At 63.7% G+C, this 16717-nt stretch overlaps 2 protein-coding genes across 2 annotated transcripts in view; one reads left to right on the top strand and one right to left on the bottom strand.

Annotated features, from left to right (window-relative positions):
• Positions 1 to 4674: 4674 nt before the first annotated feature.
• NAT8L (N-acetyltransferase 8 like) lies at positions 4675 to 13726 on the top strand. Its single transcript, XM_019658103.1, has 3 exons — positions 4675 to 5108; positions 6227 to 6391; positions 8930 to 13726. The coding sequence occupies exons 1-3, from the start codon at positions 4766 to 4768 to the stop codon at positions 9295 to 9297; spliced, it is 876 nt and encodes a 291-aa protein (XP_019513648.1). The 5' UTR covers positions 4675 to 4765; the 3' UTR covers positions 9298 to 13726.
• Positions 13727 to 15299: 1573 nt separating this feature from the next.
• Positions 15300 to 16717, bottom strand: part of HAUS3 (HAUS augmin like complex subunit 3) — a 134838-nt gene continuing 133420 nt past the window's right edge. The window contains exon 26 of the mRNA XM_019658086.1: positions 15300 to 15624. Coding sequence (XP_019513631.1) covers positions 15439 to 15624 — 186 coding nt within the window. The 3' untranslated portion in view covers positions 15300 to 15438. The remainder of the gene's footprint in view (positions 15625 to 16717) is intronic.

Here is a 16717-nt window from a genome sequence, read left to right as displayed (position 1 = left end):
GACGCAGGCTGGCTCTCAGGCCTGGGCACAAGAGTGCACCAGAATGCTCCAGAAAGGGGCAGAAGGCTGGTGCTCACGTCTGATCGGTTGACCCCAGTCACATGGCCATTCCTGGGTGCAAGGCGGGCTCGGGATGTAGCCTGTGTTCTGGGCTTGGGCTGCCAGGCTTAGCAAACACAGACACAATCTTTATACTGAACACTTTTCAGCATAAGACAAAAGTGCTTTTGGATAAGCGCCTTTTAGAATTAGTATATCCCATGCAATATTCGGGACACAGTTATACTAAAAATTATTCGTTGTTTATCTAAAGTTTAAATTTAGCTGGGCATCCTGTATTTCAGGGGCAGCCACGAGCCCTGGCACAAATTGGGGTTTCTATTACAAAAAAGATGGCGACAGCTGAGTGCTTGTCACAGAAAGCCTGTGGGGACGTGCCCTTTGGAAGGGAGAAGGGGCCGGGGCCAGTGCCAGGGGCAGCAAGCAGGTGGGGCGTGGACACTGCTGTGCAGGTCCATCCAGCCAGTAGTCTGCAGCTGCAGGGGCAGGAGGAGGTGGGGGGGATGGGCATGACCTCCTTGGGAGCCTTTGGGGGCTTGAGCAAGAGGAACACGGTGTGACCTCTGAACAGGACACTGGCTGCTGGTTGAGAATGGATCCTGGGGTGGCACAGACAGAACCAGGGCTCATGAAGAGGGGCGGCTGAGGCTGGGTGGCGGCAGCCTCGGCAGCGGGACAAGCAGTTGAATTGGAAAGTAGAGCCAGTGAGATTCGCCATGTTTGGGTGGGTTCTGAGAGAAAAGGAGGAGGGACAGATGGATGGCGTTTGGGAGAAGGGGAAGGGTAGGTAGGATCGGGGTACGCTGGGCAGAGAGGCCCAGGTGGTGACCGGGCAGATACTCCTGGAGAAGAGGCTGGAGAGAGAAGGTTGGGACACAATTGCTGGCCGAGATCTCTGTGGCCTGAGTGGACAGGAGAGACGAGGGACCCCCAGAGGAGATGGGGCAGCTGGGTGAGGGCTTTGGAGGAAGGGAGGAGTCAGCTTGTCATGTGCTGCTGAGGTCAAGCAAGGCCCAAAGCTGGACCACTGGATTTGGCATTTCTGGTCACCGCGGACCTTGACAAGGGTTGGTTGGGGGTGGGGAAGGCCCCAATGGGGGTTTCACCGGAAGAGCAGAAGTGGGGAGCCAGCAGACAGCTCTTGCAAGTTTAGCCTTGCATGTGGCCAAGGCCAATGGCACCGGGTTCTGCCCTAGAGCTGGGATCCGGCGGTAAATGTAATTCTCCACTGGGCTAAGCAGAGACCTGGGAACACATTACCTGCAGGACGCTTTTGTTGCCCGTGTCATTGCCCTATTGTCGCTGTCTGCCTTTATCACACCCTCACATTCTCCAGCAGTCAAGCTATCCCCCCATGTTCCCTGCTGGGCCCTTGCCCCTGGCCCGGCCCCCAGCCAGCTGGGCATTGCCACTGCCCACCGCCCACCCTTCACTCTTCAACTTTGGAGCCACTGTTTCCTAGACTCCACGTCATCTCCCTGTCGCATGTCCTCACGTAGCCTCCCAGAGCACAGTGTGGTGAGGAGGGCTTCCCGAGCTGTCCTGTCTGAAGGTACCTTCTGCTGGCGCGTTCAGTTCATAGCTCCCACCTCAGGGCCTTTGCACGTGCTGTCTCCTCCACGACCTGCCTCCTGTTTCAGCCCCTTATCCCACCTTACTTTTCTTTGTCCCTAAGGGACCCTGGAGGGTTGACCTGTCATGGGGAGGTGAGTAGCTTCAGCCCACAGGCCTCCAGCTACCCACAGCAGGGGCTGTCCGGAGCTGCGTCTCTTCCCGCCTTTGGGAAGCCCTCACTCTGGGGGTGCTGAATGGGTTTTGATCAAGAGCCTCAGTCCTTTAGCTTGGGGAAATCCTTTTCGTTCTCCTTCTCCCAGATGCTCCCTCCCTTCTCTTTGTGGAGACCTTGTTCATTGCACAGTGTGCCTTCAGATCTGGTCCTGTTTTTCTTTTTTTCTTCCCATCGCTTGGCCTCTCGGCTCACTTCCTGCAGCACTCCCACCCACCTTTGTCATCCTGCACATTCCCACTTCCCAGGAGCCCTGCCCTGTGACCCCTGGCGAAGCTTCTCTCACTCTGGCCGCTCCCCACCCACGTCCCTGTGAATCTGCCCCTAGAATCTGGGCAGGGGTCTTGCCGCATACACAGCCCCAGTGGAGCTCTGGCCGCGGTGTCCGAGGTGCGAGGTGGGTTGGGGGAAAGGCAGGCGGAGACTTGACGTGTTGGGGGCAGCCCGGGGAGATTGGGTAGGGAGGAGACTCCCAGGCAGCAGAAGCAGAGTGGGCGGGGTTTCACGGACAGGTGGGGCTTGCAGGGAGAGTGCTGGGAGAACAGACGGCCACGAACTGTCCAGTCTACTTCTTTTTGTCTGTAAAATGGGCTCCTGATGTGGCCTGAGGGCACAGCCTCCCTGGGGCAGGTGTGGAGCCCTCACGTCTCGGAGAAGGAAACTGAGGCTCAGTGGCAGCCTGGGGTAGCTCTGCTGCCTGTGCAGGTTTCCTCCTTCAGGTCACCCCCACTTTAAGTGCATTAAAGCCCAGATCCTGATGTCTCTGAAACCTTCCAGATGGCTGTCCCTGGAGTCCAGCCCTGTCCCTTCCAAGCTGAATCTGGCTGCCCGCTCCCCATCTTGTCTTAGCATTCTCCAGGCCCCTCTGGATCAGGGGCTGGATTACTGGACTAGTCAGGTCACCATGGCCCCTGGGGACTTTCAGGGACTTGTGGGGGCTAAAGGGTGAGGTCAAGCCACTTGGAGAGACGGCCCTCTGTAGATGCAGAACCGAGGGGCCACCAAGGTCACACTGAGTGGAAGCACATGCCCCTCCCTCCATCCTTGGGCCTGGCTGTTAGACCCAGAGGGTAGCCTCAGGGTCAGGGTCCAGCGGATAGTAGCCAGCAGGAGTCATGTGGTCCTGTAGGGTCTGGGTCGCTCTGCTCCATGGGGCCCCTTCACACCCAGTCTGGGCTTAGTGGACCTGATCCTCCCCTTTGCTGGCCCCCATTACCAAGCATGATAGAGCACTCCCCAAATCCCTGACCTGGCACTCAAAACCCACATTCAAAGCCCAGCGTCCCCTCCCTCTGAAACCCCTTGAACCCTCCAGGCACCCCATACTCCATTCCTGGCTTTTCCTGCCTAAACCCCTGGCATGCTATTGGCTTTGCAGGGACACTCTTCCTGTGGTCCACCTGGCCACCCTCAGTGGACCGCAGGGTCTGGCTGGGCCCCCTGTGGCTGGTCAGTGGGCACTCAGGCCCCGTGTGCAGGGGACTGTGAACGGATGCCCCAGGTCCTTTGAGATTTTCTGTGATTCTACTTCAATCTCCTGGAAGGTCATAGCCAGGCCCCACACAAATCCCGGCATCTCATGGGGCGACTTCCCAGCTTGGCTGCCCCTCCCCCACGGCCCTCGCTTGGCAGCCCCAGCCTGGGTCCCGAGTCCTCCCTTTCCCCACTCTGCTCGGGTCCCTTTAGCACGACGTCTGAGAGGTCCGAGTAGTCCCTTCTTGGCCTCTAAGTGACCGTAGCTGGGCCCCAACGCGGGCTGAGGGTCCTCAGGCCTGGACCCCTAGGCCTCATCCCCACGTGGGTATGGTGAACTCAGATCCAGCCTGCCCTGTGGGGTCACCCCGGGGGAATGAGGGGCGAGGAGACAAAGGGGGTGCAGAGCAGCAGGAGGCTGAGTTTGTAAAGCGCTGGGGGGTCTGGGATTACCTGTTCTCCCATCTCCACCCTCACCCCTGGCCCGCGGCGTCGGCGGGTCGGACTCGCGGGGACCCGGAGGACATCGCCAGAGCACCCCGCTGCACCTGCACCGAGATCGTAGGGCGCATGCGCGGGCCGCGGAAGGCGGGGGCCCGGGCCGGGAGGGGTCCTGCGGGCCCCGCACCCCCCGTGCCTGCTACGGGTATCTCGTGTATCTCGTGTCGGAGGGAGGGTGTGCTGCGCTGCGCCCGGCGACGCGAGCATCAGACCCCGCTCCCGCTACGTTCCCGCGCCTCCAGCCCGTGCGGCCCCGGGCGCAGGTCCCAGGGGCGCCGGGCCGGGAAAGCCGGGGCGCCCCTTCCCTAGGGTCCCGGCGGGGCGCCGCATTCAGACAAAGGGGCGGGAGATGGAGATGGTTTCGTGACTGCGCCTGGCGGCTGAAGAGGAGGACGCGGCGCTGTGGGGTCCGGGGGCCCAGCCCCAGGTCCGGGCGCTCCCAGGCTCGCGCGGAGCGGCGGCGGCGGCGGCGCGGGCACGAAGGGCCCCGGCGGGAGGCGCCCTGCCCGGAGCTCCGCGGAGCGCCCCCTCCGGGCCGGGAACCCCTGCCGCACGCTCGCTCGGCCCCGGCCACCTCGCGGGCTTCGGTCGCTCCGTCGCGCCCCTGGCCGCCCCCGCCCGGCCGCGCCGCAGCGCCCAAGCGTGCCATCGGGCGGGCGCGGGGGCGGCGTCTGCTCCCACCCCCGAGATCACATGGTGACCCTCGGCAGCCAATGCAGTGGGCGCTAGGACCCTGCGGGACCCCGGGCGCCGCGACTGCACCGGCGCCGCCGCATTATAAATACTTCTCCAAAATGCGGCGCAGCTCCCAACGCGCGCCCCGGCCGCACGCCGCCTCCGCCCCGCGCCTCTGAGCCGCCGCCGCCGCCGCCGCCGGTCCGAGGGCGCCGCGCCCTTGCCCTGGGCCCGGCCCGCGTCCCCGCGCTGCGCCGCCCGGCCGGGTGCATGCATTGTGAGCCTCCTGACATGGTCTGCGAGACGAAGATCGTGGCCGCCGAGGACCATGAGGCGCTACCGGGGGCCAAGAAGGACGCACTGCTCGCCGCCGCCGGCGCCATGTGGCCCCCGCTGCCCGCCGCGCCCCCGCCCGGCCCCCAGCCCTTGGGCGGAGCGGGGGGCGCGGGGCCGCCGGGGGGGCGCGGCCTGTGCATCCGCGAGTTCCGCGCGGCGGAGCAGGAGGCGGCGCGCCGCATCTTCTACGACGGCATCATGGAGCGCATCCCTAACACGGCCTTCCGCGGCCTGCGGCAGCACCCGCGCACGCAGCTGCTCTACGCCCTGCTGGCCGGTCAGTGCGCGGGGCCCTCCGCTCGGCTCGCCCCGCCTCGGGCGCGTCCGGGAGGGGAGAGGCCCCTCCGCCCCCTCGCGCGCGCACCGACACGCACCCGCGCGCCTCCCGCATTCTGCGGCGGCCGGGGCGCGGTGGCCTCCAGCAGCGGGGCCTGCTGGGGCCGGGGCTGCGCGCAGGGGGACGTCGGGGTCTCCACCCGCGCGTCCGCCTCTCCGTCCCCTTCCGGCCACCCGGGTGGGGGCGGGTGACGGCAGGTAGCGCCGCTGCTGAGGCCCCGCGCCTGGCGCGTGTAACTATATATAATCCGCGGGGCGGGGGAGGCTGCCTCGGCGGCTCCAAGTGCTAATTTATGAGGGGAAGACAGCCAGCTCCGCGGAGCCGGGAGGGTGCGCACCGCGGAGGCGGGGCTGGGGGCTGCCGTCCCTCCCGCCGCAGGGGCTTCGAGGCCGTTCCCCAAAGCCCCGCCGCAGGGTGGTGCTTCTCTCCATTTCGCAGATGAGGAGCTTGAGGCTAGGAGGGGGGCGCGACTCTCCCAAGGTCACGCAGCGGAGGCGACTTCCACTGCAGGCGCAGCTGCCTCCTGGCAGCCTGGATGGGGCTGAAGTAATCCCGGTCCTTTCCTCCTTGTCCCTGTCCTCACACACACCCCAGGGGCAGGCCCAGGGAGGGCTCTCGGTTGGGGCCCTGGGAAGAAGGTGTTCCCCCACCTCTCACGAGCGGGATGGCCTGCAGGAGCCTGGCAGGGCGGCTTCACGCCTTCCCACCAGGCCAGAGTGGGCACGGATGTGGGCAAAGCCCCTTCCCCAGCTGGGGGACCGTGTGGGTGGCGGGTGAGGGCCGCTCCCCAGGAGCCCTGCTTGGGGCTGCTGCGGCCAGCTACTGCCGGCAGCCTGGCCAGAGGCACTGCTGTGCTGGGGACACTGGTGTTGTAGGGGGGAAGTTTGATTGATAATCGGGAAAGGGGGGCAGGAGCAGCTAAGGTGACCGTTGCTCCGCCACCGAAACCGGTTGGGCCTATCTGGCACACGTGCCTAACCGCCCTGTGCACCGGGGGCTGTGCTGGGGCTCCTGTGGCCTCTGCCCGCCTGTGTCCTCACTGTGCTCCTCGCCCGCAGCGCTGTGCTTTGCCCTAACCCGCTCGCTGCTGCTGACGTGCCTGGTGCCGGCTGGGCTGCTGGGCCTGCGCTATTACTACAGCCGGAAGGTGGTGCTGGCCTACCTGGACTGCGCCCTGCACACGGACATGGCCGACATCGAGCAGTACTACATGAAGCCCCCCGGTGAGTGCCCAGGCCCTCCAGCCCCCTCCTCTTCCAGGCCTGGGATGAGGGCCAGGCAAGGGGCACCCATGACCTGAGGCTTCTGGGTGACTGAGGGCTCCGAGTTGGCAGTGCAGTGGGCTGGCAGGGGCTGAGGGCAGAGCTAGGTCCCTGGTGCTGAACCTGGTTGCTGAGTGTCCACATGAGCCCGCCTGGCCCTGGGCCTCTGTCTTTTGTCCTCTGAGCGTGGGTTTCTGAGTGGCTTAGCTGGCCCTGGGCCATGGCGTGCTGGCCCTGCTTGTCACGCTGCCTTTCAGTGCACTTGCTGAGGGCTGGGCATCTTTGTCACCTCTTGTTGGTCCCGTCTAGTCCAAGGCGCTCACTGGTGCCTTGTAGGATCCTGGGCTGGTCTGAAGTGCCAAGGCCCTGGTGGACGGGGCCGCAGAGGACCCTATAGCTGGAAGAGGACCTGAGGAAAGGCAGAGGTCACTTTAGGGGGCCTAGACTCTGGGGGAACAGGGGTCTTAAGTCTTGGTCTCCACTCCTGGCCTCTGGGTCACTTAGTGAGCCAGAGGGTCTCGCCCCAGGTCCCTGGTGAGGCATCGTGCAGCGGGAGGGGCCTGCAGTCTTCCAGTCTGGCCGCTTGGCCGCCTGGGTCCTGGGCGGCAGCACCACCGGTTGTCTCTAAGCCTGGAGCCAGAGACGAGACCTTTCACCTCTGCCATCTGGGGCATAAGGGTCTCCAGGGTGCTGAAGGGTCCCTGAGCTGAGAAGAAAGGACAGGGTGGGCCCCAGTGCTTGGTTAGGGTTTATTAAGATCCTGGTCAGTGCCAGGGAAGGACAGTGGGAGACAAGAGAGGCAGGGTGTCCCAGAGAAAGGATGACCTCTGGCACTGCCAGCTCCGGTGCCCACCAGCTCCAGCTGAGCCGGCCCATCCTGTGGTGGCTGGTCCCGTCCCCACCCTTGCCTGCCCTATAGCTGTCTGGACGGCCTTGGGCACCTTTGGTTCTCCTTAACCCTTTCCTAAGCCCAAACAAAGCATCTTATCAGCCTCCGTGGAGCCCTAGCTTCAGCCTGGCTTTGCCCACGACGAGAAGGGGCACAAGGGTGAGACCCACCCGGCTGGCACCAAGGCCCAGGCCGAAGGCGCTGAAGTGGGGCGTGGGTTGGGGCCAGGTGTGGTGTGATGCCCTTGCTCTCAGCCCTGCTCTCTTTGGGCTGCAGTCTCTCTGGCTGTGAGATGGGGATTGGGGCCCTCTCAGCCCTTCCGAGCATCTGTGGGTCTGCAGGAAGCTCCTACAGGGACGGAGAGGCTGGCCGGACAGCGCCGATGAGGCCATGCTGGCTTCATGGGAGCTGCTGGTGCAGTGGGGAGACAGGCCTGGGGAGGGGCGGGGCTCCCGGGACTGTCCTGACCTCTGGGTGGGCCTGGTCGGTGGGGCGAGCCAGCACCTGCATGGTGGGCAGTTGGGGGCAGCGTGCCACCAGCATCCCGTTCTGCCATTCCCGAGCTTGGCCACTTGCAGAGCTGTGGGCAGACAAGAAGGTAGGGGACTCCCGGGGGTAGGTGGAGGAGTGAGGAGTGTCTTCCGGGCAGGGGTCAGGTAAGGAGCGTCCAGAGGGAGAGTTGGGCCACTCAGGGAGGGCAGTTGGGGTGGGGTGGGCGGGTCGGGGTTGGTTGGCGGGAGGACACAGTGATGGGGGCTGGAGTGGCCGTGAGCAGGGCGTGAGCAGGCCAGCTTGGAGTGGGCACCCCGACCCGGCCTCTTGCCGCCCCTGGGCCTTCAGGCACCAGAGGTGACCCGGCTCTCCCTGTGGCCTGTGGCCTCTCCCCTTGGTCGTCATCCCCTCTCCCCTCTTTTTCTTCCCTCAGCCCACTGAGGCCTTCCTTGCCTTCCTGCCCTGCATGGGGCTGTGATCAGTCCAGGCGGTGGGTGGAAACGGCTGGCCTGGCCCCTGGGCTAGCTGCCCAGGAGAGGCCAGGGTCAGTGCGGGGAGTGTGTGGTGCCTGTGGCCGTCCCGGGCTCCCCGCCTGGATTTCTCAAGTGTCCACACGGACCTTCCCCCGAGCCTGCCAGAGCCCCAACTCTGTGTCCTGACACAGGCAGGTCATGGGGCTCCCACCCAGCAGCCTCTGACCCAGCAGAGTGGAGGCCACCGGGTTGGCAGAGCCAGAGACTCGTGAGGTCCCCTGAGGACCCTGGGGCTGTGGCTACCCGAGGTGGCCTTGCTGCCCTGGCCTGTCCTTCCAGATACCTCTCAGCCCCCACTGTAGAGGTCCTGGACACTCCCTCACAGCATCTACCTCTCCAGCTCCCTGCTGTGGACATGTGGGGATGAGTGTAGTGGGCTCCAGGTGGCCAGGAGTCAGGGCAGGCTGGCTGCACCGGGCCTCTCCATGGCCATCCGGGGCAGTCCGGGCGTCAGTCTCGGGGTTGCTGGGTGAAGAGGGGCCCGCTGGCTGAGACCCGCCCAGTGCCTGGTCCCGGTGCGGGGGGAAGGACCCGGCCCTGCAGGGCTCACCAGGCCTGCATTCCTGACTGCCCTGTCCCCCACAGGCTCCTGCTTCTGGGTGGCCGTGCTAGACGGCAACGTGGTGGGCATCGTGGCAGCACGGGCCCACGAGGCGGACAACACGGTGGAGCTGCTACGGATGTCTGTGGACTCGCGCTTCCGCGGCAAGGGCATCGCCAAGGCGCTGGGCCGCAAGGTGCTGGAGTTCGCCCTGCTGCGCAACTACTCCGCAGTGGTGCTGGGCACGACGGCCGTGAAGGTGGCCGCCCACAAGCTCTATGAGTCCCTGGGCTTCAGACACATGGGCTCCAGTGACCACTACGTGCTGCCCGGCATGACCCTCTCGCTGGCCGAGCGCCTCTTCTTCCAGGTCCGCTACCACCGCTACCGCCTGCAGCTGCGCGAGGAGTGACCGCTGCCCGCCTGCGCCCGCTGCCCAGCCACCCCATCCGCCTGTGCCCGCCTGCCCGCCACCCGGGCTGCTTTCAGACGCTCACCTTGGCGTTCCTGTTGGGTTTTTCCTTTTTCAACATCATGCGGTTCTCTGGCTGGTGCTGGGGGACGGAGCTGTTGCTCAGCCATGACACTTCGGGGGGTGGGCTGTTTGCAGCCGTGGCCCCTCCCCTCCCCAGCCTGCTGGGACCATGCCCTGAAGAGTGACAGCATGGACTGCCACAGGCCCTCGCAGCTGCCCGGCCCCGGATGACAGGGCTGTTCCGGCCCATGGCCACTGAGGCAGGCCCAGCCTTACCCACTGAGCACAGAACCTCTGCAGCGAGGCCCCCGCCCAGCAGACTCCGGGCCGCCGGCCAGGCTGTGGCTCAGCCATTGGTCCCCAGGAGGTGTGGCCTGCTGGGCCGGCCGGCCACTGCCCGGTAGGGCACTGAGCTGGCCGCGGGCCGCTTTGCTCTGTGCATGCTGAGCATGTGGCCTGGCTGCAGCATGCCGCATGCCCACAGCCCCCGCCCTGCAGCCCTGCCCAGGCTGGGCCCAGGCTGGTGAGCACCCCCTGCCCCGGCCCAGAGCGAGCCCCAGGCAGCCATCTGCTCTCTGGACGGCCTGACTCACAAGCCCCTTGCTTCACCCAGTTTAGCTTTGCTTTGACACCGAATCACCTTTCCTTTTGGCCCCAACCCCTCCCCTGCCCGGGCTTTGCTAATTGGCATCATCACCCCTCTGTGGTTCCCATAGCGACCCACTGCACAGCCGTGGTCAGGGCCCTTCAGGAGAGCAGAGTGGGGAGGCAGTCTTGGGGTCACCTCTCCCCCAGTACCAGCTACATCACGGTGGCCTCTCCCAGGCCTCCCGAGGACCTCCCCGCCTCAGCCCACAGGCTCTGCCCTGTGGGTCTTACTAACCCAGGCCGCTGCCAACACCACTGAGCCCACAGCTTCTCCCAGCCTGAAACCAACCTATTTTTTAATAAGTTATTTAGACAGGATAGCACTCTGCATGTCTTTAATACGTGGGACAAAATAGTAGTTTATACCTTAACACACGCACACACACCTACACACCTGTGTGGTCTAGAATATGCACTATTTATGGCCCAGTTTGGTGGGGGTGGGTGGCCGGGTGGGTGGAGGTTTTCAAAGTTTGAAATCTGGAGGGAGACCCTAAATTAGCATATTTCCCCCCCAAAGAGCATTCCTGGTTTGTGAGAAGGCTGTGGGCCGCCCCTCTCCAGCCCTGTCGTGCCACTGCCTTCAGGAGGAGTGGGTGGGTCTCGCCGTCCAGCGAGGCTTGGGGGGCTGGCTGTGCTGCCTGCCTCTCCTTCCTGAGGTTGGAGGCAGGGGCTGTCGGGCATGGGTGACCTGGACCTCGAGAGGGAGGTGGTGGTCGGCAGCGGCTGCACGTCCAGCTATAAGCCTGAACCCCGCTGCGGTGGCAGGAGGGGCAGAAATGCCTGCCGAGAACCCTTTATTTGGGGGCGTGGGGCGGGGACAGTGGCAGGTGCTGCAGGCCACTGAACTGGGTCCCACATGCGGGACCACAGGGGACGTTCTTAAAAAGGCACTTTGGAAACTAGCAAATGAATGAAATGAGCCCGGTTTCCGGAGGAGCCTTTTGTGCTGCCAGCAGTCGAGGTATTTGCAGAACACTGTACAGACCCCACTTCCCTGTACATACCCCCGGTGGCGCCCGGCCCCTGCTCGGGGGTGGGAGTTTTGTAGACTGTACAGAAATCGGCACCCTATTTTCTTGCAGCTCTCAGATTTTGTTAACCTGGATTATACAGACAGACGTAAAGTGTTTTAGCAAAATGGAAAACAAACAGTTGTGCCTTTTTCCTCTTTCTGTTTGGTTTGGTTTTGGCTTGAGGCAGCCTAGTTGCTGTGGGGTGTGTGGGGAGCTGCGGCTGGTCTGAGGCCTGGTGGGTTGGGAGGGGCAGGTGGGGGCCACGTGGGTCAGCATGGCGGGTCGTGTCAGTGGGAACGACACTGGCTTCCGTTGATCCTGTGCCTTTGGCACCTCTGGACCCTGGGGTGGGGGTGCATGGGTGGGAGCTGCTGGAGCCCACAGGCCCTGGGGCTGCCAGGGTTAGGGTGATGTTGACCAAAGCACCGCGCTGGCATTGCTCCTGGGCAGCGGTGTGCTGTCTCCTGTTCTGTTGGCACCTGCCTGTCCAAGATCTGTGGGCTAAGTGGGCTGCCGCGTCTCTTCCAGTTGGACGGCCTGGGGTAGTGGATGCTGCCTGGATTCTGGGCCTTTATTGCCCTTTTGTTGCTGCCAGGACTCGGGAGAGATGCCAGGAGGGGTGTGTCCAGGTGGCCTAATGTCCGGAAGCCTGATGCTACCCAGCCGCTGAGGTGGCACCCGTGTGCCCAGCACGGCCCTCCCCCTGCCAGTGTGCAGCTCAGCAGGCCCCCAGGGACCTCCGGGGGCAGGTCTCCCATCCTTCCCCTGGGTTGGAGGCTGGGCACGCTGGTGGGGGGCCCTGCCCCTGGCTAGTCGCCTCCCTCTGCCTGGGAGCTAACTGCTCCGAAAACATGCACTGAGATGTGAATTTTATATGTTTGTAGAAATTCTGATGTTACTACTTCTACCTCTGTGAAGCGTCCTCCTGGGGTCCCGCTCAGTGATGTGTCTGAACAGCCCCTCTGAGTCAGCGGTCCTGGGTCTTGTCCTCCCTGCTGGCCCACGGGTGTACCCCAATGGCTGTCTGGTGAGGCCCTGGGAAAGCCAGCCCTGGGCCTGGTATCTGTGTTCAGGGGTTGGGGCTCCCAGGACTTCTGTTGTCCGTTGGGAAGCCTCTGTTTTTGGAGCAGAAAACTAGAGGCGGATTATTCCAGAATGTGTTAGATGAGCCTGAAACACCAACCTGAGGAGCAGCTCCCAGGCAGTTGAGGGCTCCAGTACCTGATGACTCAGTGCCACCAGGGTCCTGGCACGTGGCTGGTGGGCCAGCCGCAGGGCAGTTCCCACTGCCCAGGTTTGGGCTCTGCAGACAGCTGGCACCCCAGGGTCGGCGGTCAACATGTGCTGAGGCCACCATGTGGGCTGGCCCGCCATGGCGGCATCTGCCACCTCTCACCCTCACCCAGGTCAGCTGGTTTCCTGCTGCTGCCATTGGGTAGAGGGGGCAGAGGGATGGGGCCAGCCTGCCCTGAGCGGGTAGAGGGCTTGCCCTGGGGACAAGGGTTAAGCGGGAGGCCCTGGGGTCCTAGGGTGGTGCCTGCTCTGGGCAGCCTTTCTCAGAGGAGGCCTTTAGAGGAGACGGTGGTGGACGCTCCTCAGGCGGTTTCTTCGGGCGTCAGCAAGTACTTGGGAGGCTCTCTGGGCAATAGGGCTGGGCTCCGGCCTCTGGGGTGCATATTTCAATGTGAGCACCTGCTGCTGCCTGCCTGGGGTGGCCAGCACTGTGCCACCTTCCTGGCAGTGTCCAGGGGATGGCTGGACAATGGACCCCGAGCCTTGGGAGCCAGGTGGGTGGCACCGCTGCTGTGTCCTCTGTGACCTGCTCCTGCATCTGTTTGATGCCACTTCTGTGAATCAGTTTTGGCCATGGGCCCGTGTTCCTGTGCTGATGGCCCTTGAACAAGACTGGGTGAGGGGCGGGCAGGTCCTACAATACGTTTGCCCCTTGGTGCTGACGACGTGCTCCGTGGATGAGTGGGCAGCCAGGGCCGGTGGTGCGGGCAGATGAGCCTGACCCGCCATTGTGGGAGGTGTTTTCTTTAACAGCAATAATTAGCTATTTTGAAGAAGGGGTGTGTCGGTGAGTGCCCGCCCGCCTGCGTGCGTGCCTGCCCGTGTATGTGCACACGTGTGCACATGTGCGTGTGCTGGTTACACACATGTGCCTGTGTGCATGCCTGCACATATACGTGTGTGATGGCGGAGGGAGCCTGGTGGCCGAGGGCCTCGTGCTGCAGCCTGGGATGGGGCGGCTGTGCCCCGCGCTCTGCTGTGCTAGGCCTGCGCGGGGCCCACTGGACCATGAATGTAATGCTCCTTCAGGCGGAGGGCGCTGGATGGGCCTGTGTGGGGGTGCCACCACCTGGACGAGTCTTCGCCTGGGTCTCTGGGTGGCGAGACCAGGCTGTTTGGCCACGGCTGCCGTGTCTTTGGATGAGTGGAGCCCAGTTTCATCTACCATGCTTTACTGTTTGTGAGCCCACGAGGGGGGCGACTTTCCTGACACCCCAGGATGTGCCAAGATAGCCCCTAGAGGGGCTGGGTGGTGGTCAGCCGAGTTCCAGAGGAGACAGGCTGCTGGCTGGGGCGGGTAGGGGCCCCAGGCTTCCTGTGGGTGTGTGAACAGCAGAAGGGGTGGGGGCACCCCCGCCTGCACAGCCCCCCGATGCTGCTGATTTTCAATAAAACCAGAGTTGACAGAACTGGGCTCCCGTGCTTTCTTGAGGGGTCCCAGCCCAGTGCTGGCCTGGGAAAGGCTAATTTTCTGGGGGCACTGGACTCCTCCAGGAGGCTGGACCAGGTGTGGGGGTGACCTGTGGGGCCCAGACGCCCCTGTCTCTGTCTGGCATCCCCTGCTGGGGGCTCCACTGCAGGCCTGGGTATCTGCAGGTGGTGTCAGGCCCACTTGGGAGGGGTGGTAGGACCCTCATGTCTGTAAGGGAGGGGGGATGAGGTGGGGTTGGGGGGTCCCGGCCAGAGAGCAGGGGCTCAGTGTGGACATACCTTGGCCTTGTTGATGGGGACCTGAGCCAGCCCAGCCTGGACAGCTTTCCACAGTAGGCCTTCAGCACCGGCCCGGCTCCCAGCACATCCCTTCCTGAAGGCTCTGCCACCTCAGCCATCGGGGGGCGTCGGACATGCTGCCTTCTCTGGGTTCTTCTAAGTTGAAACCAGTCTCAGTGGGTCTCAAAGCCTGAAGGTGCCAGCACTGGGACATGCCCGCCCCGCGGCTTCATCCCTGTGTGGCCCGCTCTGGCCCAGGGGACATGGCCGTGTTTGGCCGGCAGTTCCCAAGCTGGTCATTTGTTTTGAGCAATACATGCCTTTTGAAGCCCACAGTGGCCATGCCTCTGAGGTGACGGCATAAGGACAGGATGGCCACGTGCACATGGACACAACACACAGGCCTCTGGCATGGAGGGCCCAGCAGCAGCTCTGGGCCAGCTCTCCAGAGTCAACCCATGAAACCAGTGACAATGTCTTGAAGCCATGAGAAAGACGGGCCTGGGCACGGTAAGCTATAGCGACTGCATCACGCAGAGAAGATGATGCTGTGTCCAGTGGGCTCTGCAAAGGAGGTGGTGTGAAAACCCAGTCATCATTTAAACGAGAGCAGCCTTGGCATGTGCAGGAGGGAGTGCCTTTGCCCAGACCTGGAGCTGTGCCTGGGCACCTGTCAACATGTTCACCTCATCCCAGATGGGCTATGGGGACCTGTGCTCCATTTGGAGGGTGGCACGTGGAGCGCAGACCCAGGTAAGGAAGCGAGAGGGAGAGACCTTGGCCCTCAGGGTGCCAGGGTGGTCTGGAAACGGGACCCCTGGGGCACGCTGCCAGGGCCCATGACAGAGGCAGGAGAGCGGTGGTACGGGCTTGACCGGGCTGCAGGCCCAGCTGGCGCACTTATTAGCCATGTGCACTGTAACCTTTCCATGCCTCGGTTTCCTCACTGTGCAAGGGCACATCATGTTTGCACCTGTCACAGGCTGCTGCGAGGCTGTTGGGGGGCACGGGCTGGGCCTTTCCCTTGGCACTGGGGGGGTCTGTGAGAACTGCTTTGTGAGTAGACTCAGGCCTGGGGGGAGCCAGGCTGTTCCCCGGGCCTAGTCACTGGCTTGCCTGAGGCTCGAGAGATCACGGGGCCCCAGCAGCCTGTTTGGGATGCTCAGCCCTGGCTCTGGCTGAGTGGCTGAGGGTTGTGGGCATGGTGTTTCCCACCCATGAGAAGAATTTACTCAGGGACGAGGACAGCTGTGCAAAAGGTGTTTACTCCTGGGCATGACCCAGAGCGGAAATGCCCTGGCCATGTCCTGCTCTAGCCATAGAACCAGTACAAAGTGCCAGACCCTGACCTTGGGGAGGCCACACAATGGGCCAGTGGAAACCAGTTCTGTCCTTCCGCTGTTGCCTGGGGCTACCGACAAAATGAAGGCGAAAAATGCACACGCAGGGAGCCGGTGCTGACAAGAGGCCCAGCAGTGGCCTGGCGGTTGCTTGGAGACTCAGCAGGACATGGCTGTGGCTGAGGGCCCAGGGCCTCCTGCAGTGGCACCAGGTGTCCCCACGAGCGGCCAACACTCAGGCTCACCTTCAGGGGCACCTGTGGGCAGCAGTCAGAGGTGAGCACCAGGCCTGGGCCAGCCCTTCCTGGCCACCTCCCAGGCCCACGTGCAGATGGACAGGGCCCAGGGCACACAGGCAGTCACGTGCCCAAAGACACACTCAGACACAAGCATGGCACACCGCCACAGATGCACACTCACGCACACTCGCAGGGGTAGGCAGACAGGCTGCCCCCACATTCACTCCCCAGTCACAGCACCTTGACTGAACCCCCACCTGACCGGCCAGGGCCGCAGTGCCAATGAGCATTGCCTGCAGGGGCAGGGCCCGGCAAGGTGCCCTACCTGTGCTCGCCACCTCGGGGCCCTGCTCCCCAGGGGACCGGCAGTCTTGAGAGGTGCCAGTGGGGCCTGGAAAGCCCTCCCCAGGGCTTTGATCCTGAATGGGCCCTTGCCCAAGGCCCTGGACCTTGGCTCAACAGCTCCCTGTCCATGGAGTGGGGTGAGGAGGGGGGCCGCCTGCAGGACTATGAGGGGGTGGGGTTCCTGGGCTTCCAGGAAGCGAGGCCCCTCCATGAGATTTCTGACCCTTGCTGGGCCCACAGGGTGCAAGGGGAGGGGAGCTGCAGGGGTGAAGTTAAGGTAGGGATGTGCCAGCAGGGGCCCCAGGGGCACAGGTCGCCACAACCCAAGGGAAAGAAGAGAAGGGAGGGGAGAACCTTTCCCAGAAGAGCAGAGGCCGCCACGGAAGTTCGCAGCCTTTCCTGCAGCCCTTCCCAGTGGGGGCTCCCAGGTGCCCCAGAGTGACACGGACAGAAACAGGAATGTCTGTCCTGCCCAGGGTGATCTGCACAGGCTTCAGGGACTCCCGCCTCCGTCCCTTCCCCACTGCCTTGGGGGAGCCTCTCGACGTAAGCAGACAGGAGTGGGGCTAGGACTGGGCTCAGCAGGCCCTGGGGTGCACCTGAGGCAGGGGTGGTGGCTTTGGTTAGAGGTCTGACCACATTCCTCGCCAATCCTGGAGGGACACCTGGCCCAGTGCCCAAAGCCCCTGAGGACACACTGTGGCTTCTCACCAGGCAGAAGGGCCACACCTTGTCACCCAGGGTAACTGGCTCCTGGAAGGACAGG

The sequence above is a fragment of the Hipposideros armiger genome, unplaced genomic scaffold (genome assembly GCF_001890085.2).
Source record: "Hipposideros armiger isolate ML-2016 unplaced genomic scaffold, ASM189008v1 scaffold_282, whole genome shotgun sequence".
Lineage (NCBI taxonomy): Eukaryota > Metazoa > Chordata > Mammalia > Chiroptera > Hipposideridae > Hipposideros > Hipposideros armiger.
This window is presented reverse-complemented; position numbering and strand designations above follow the sequence as displayed.

What these genes read in the sequence shown, in the direction of transcription:
- NAT8L (XM_019658103.1), top strand. Translation starts at nt 4,766, where the DNA reads ATGCATTGTGAGCCTCCTGACATGGTCTGCGAGACGAAGATCGTGGCC. An exon ending in GCTCTACGCCCTGCTGGCCG is followed by an intron (nt 5,109 to 6,226) that starts GTCAGTGCGCGG and finishes CCTCGCCCGCAG; the next exon opens with CGCTGTGCTTTGCCCTAACC. An exon ending in GTACTACATGAAGCCCCCCG is followed by an intron (nt 6,392 to 8,929) that starts GTGAGTGCCCAG and finishes TGTCCCCCACAG; the next exon opens with GCTCCTGCTTCTGGGTGGCC.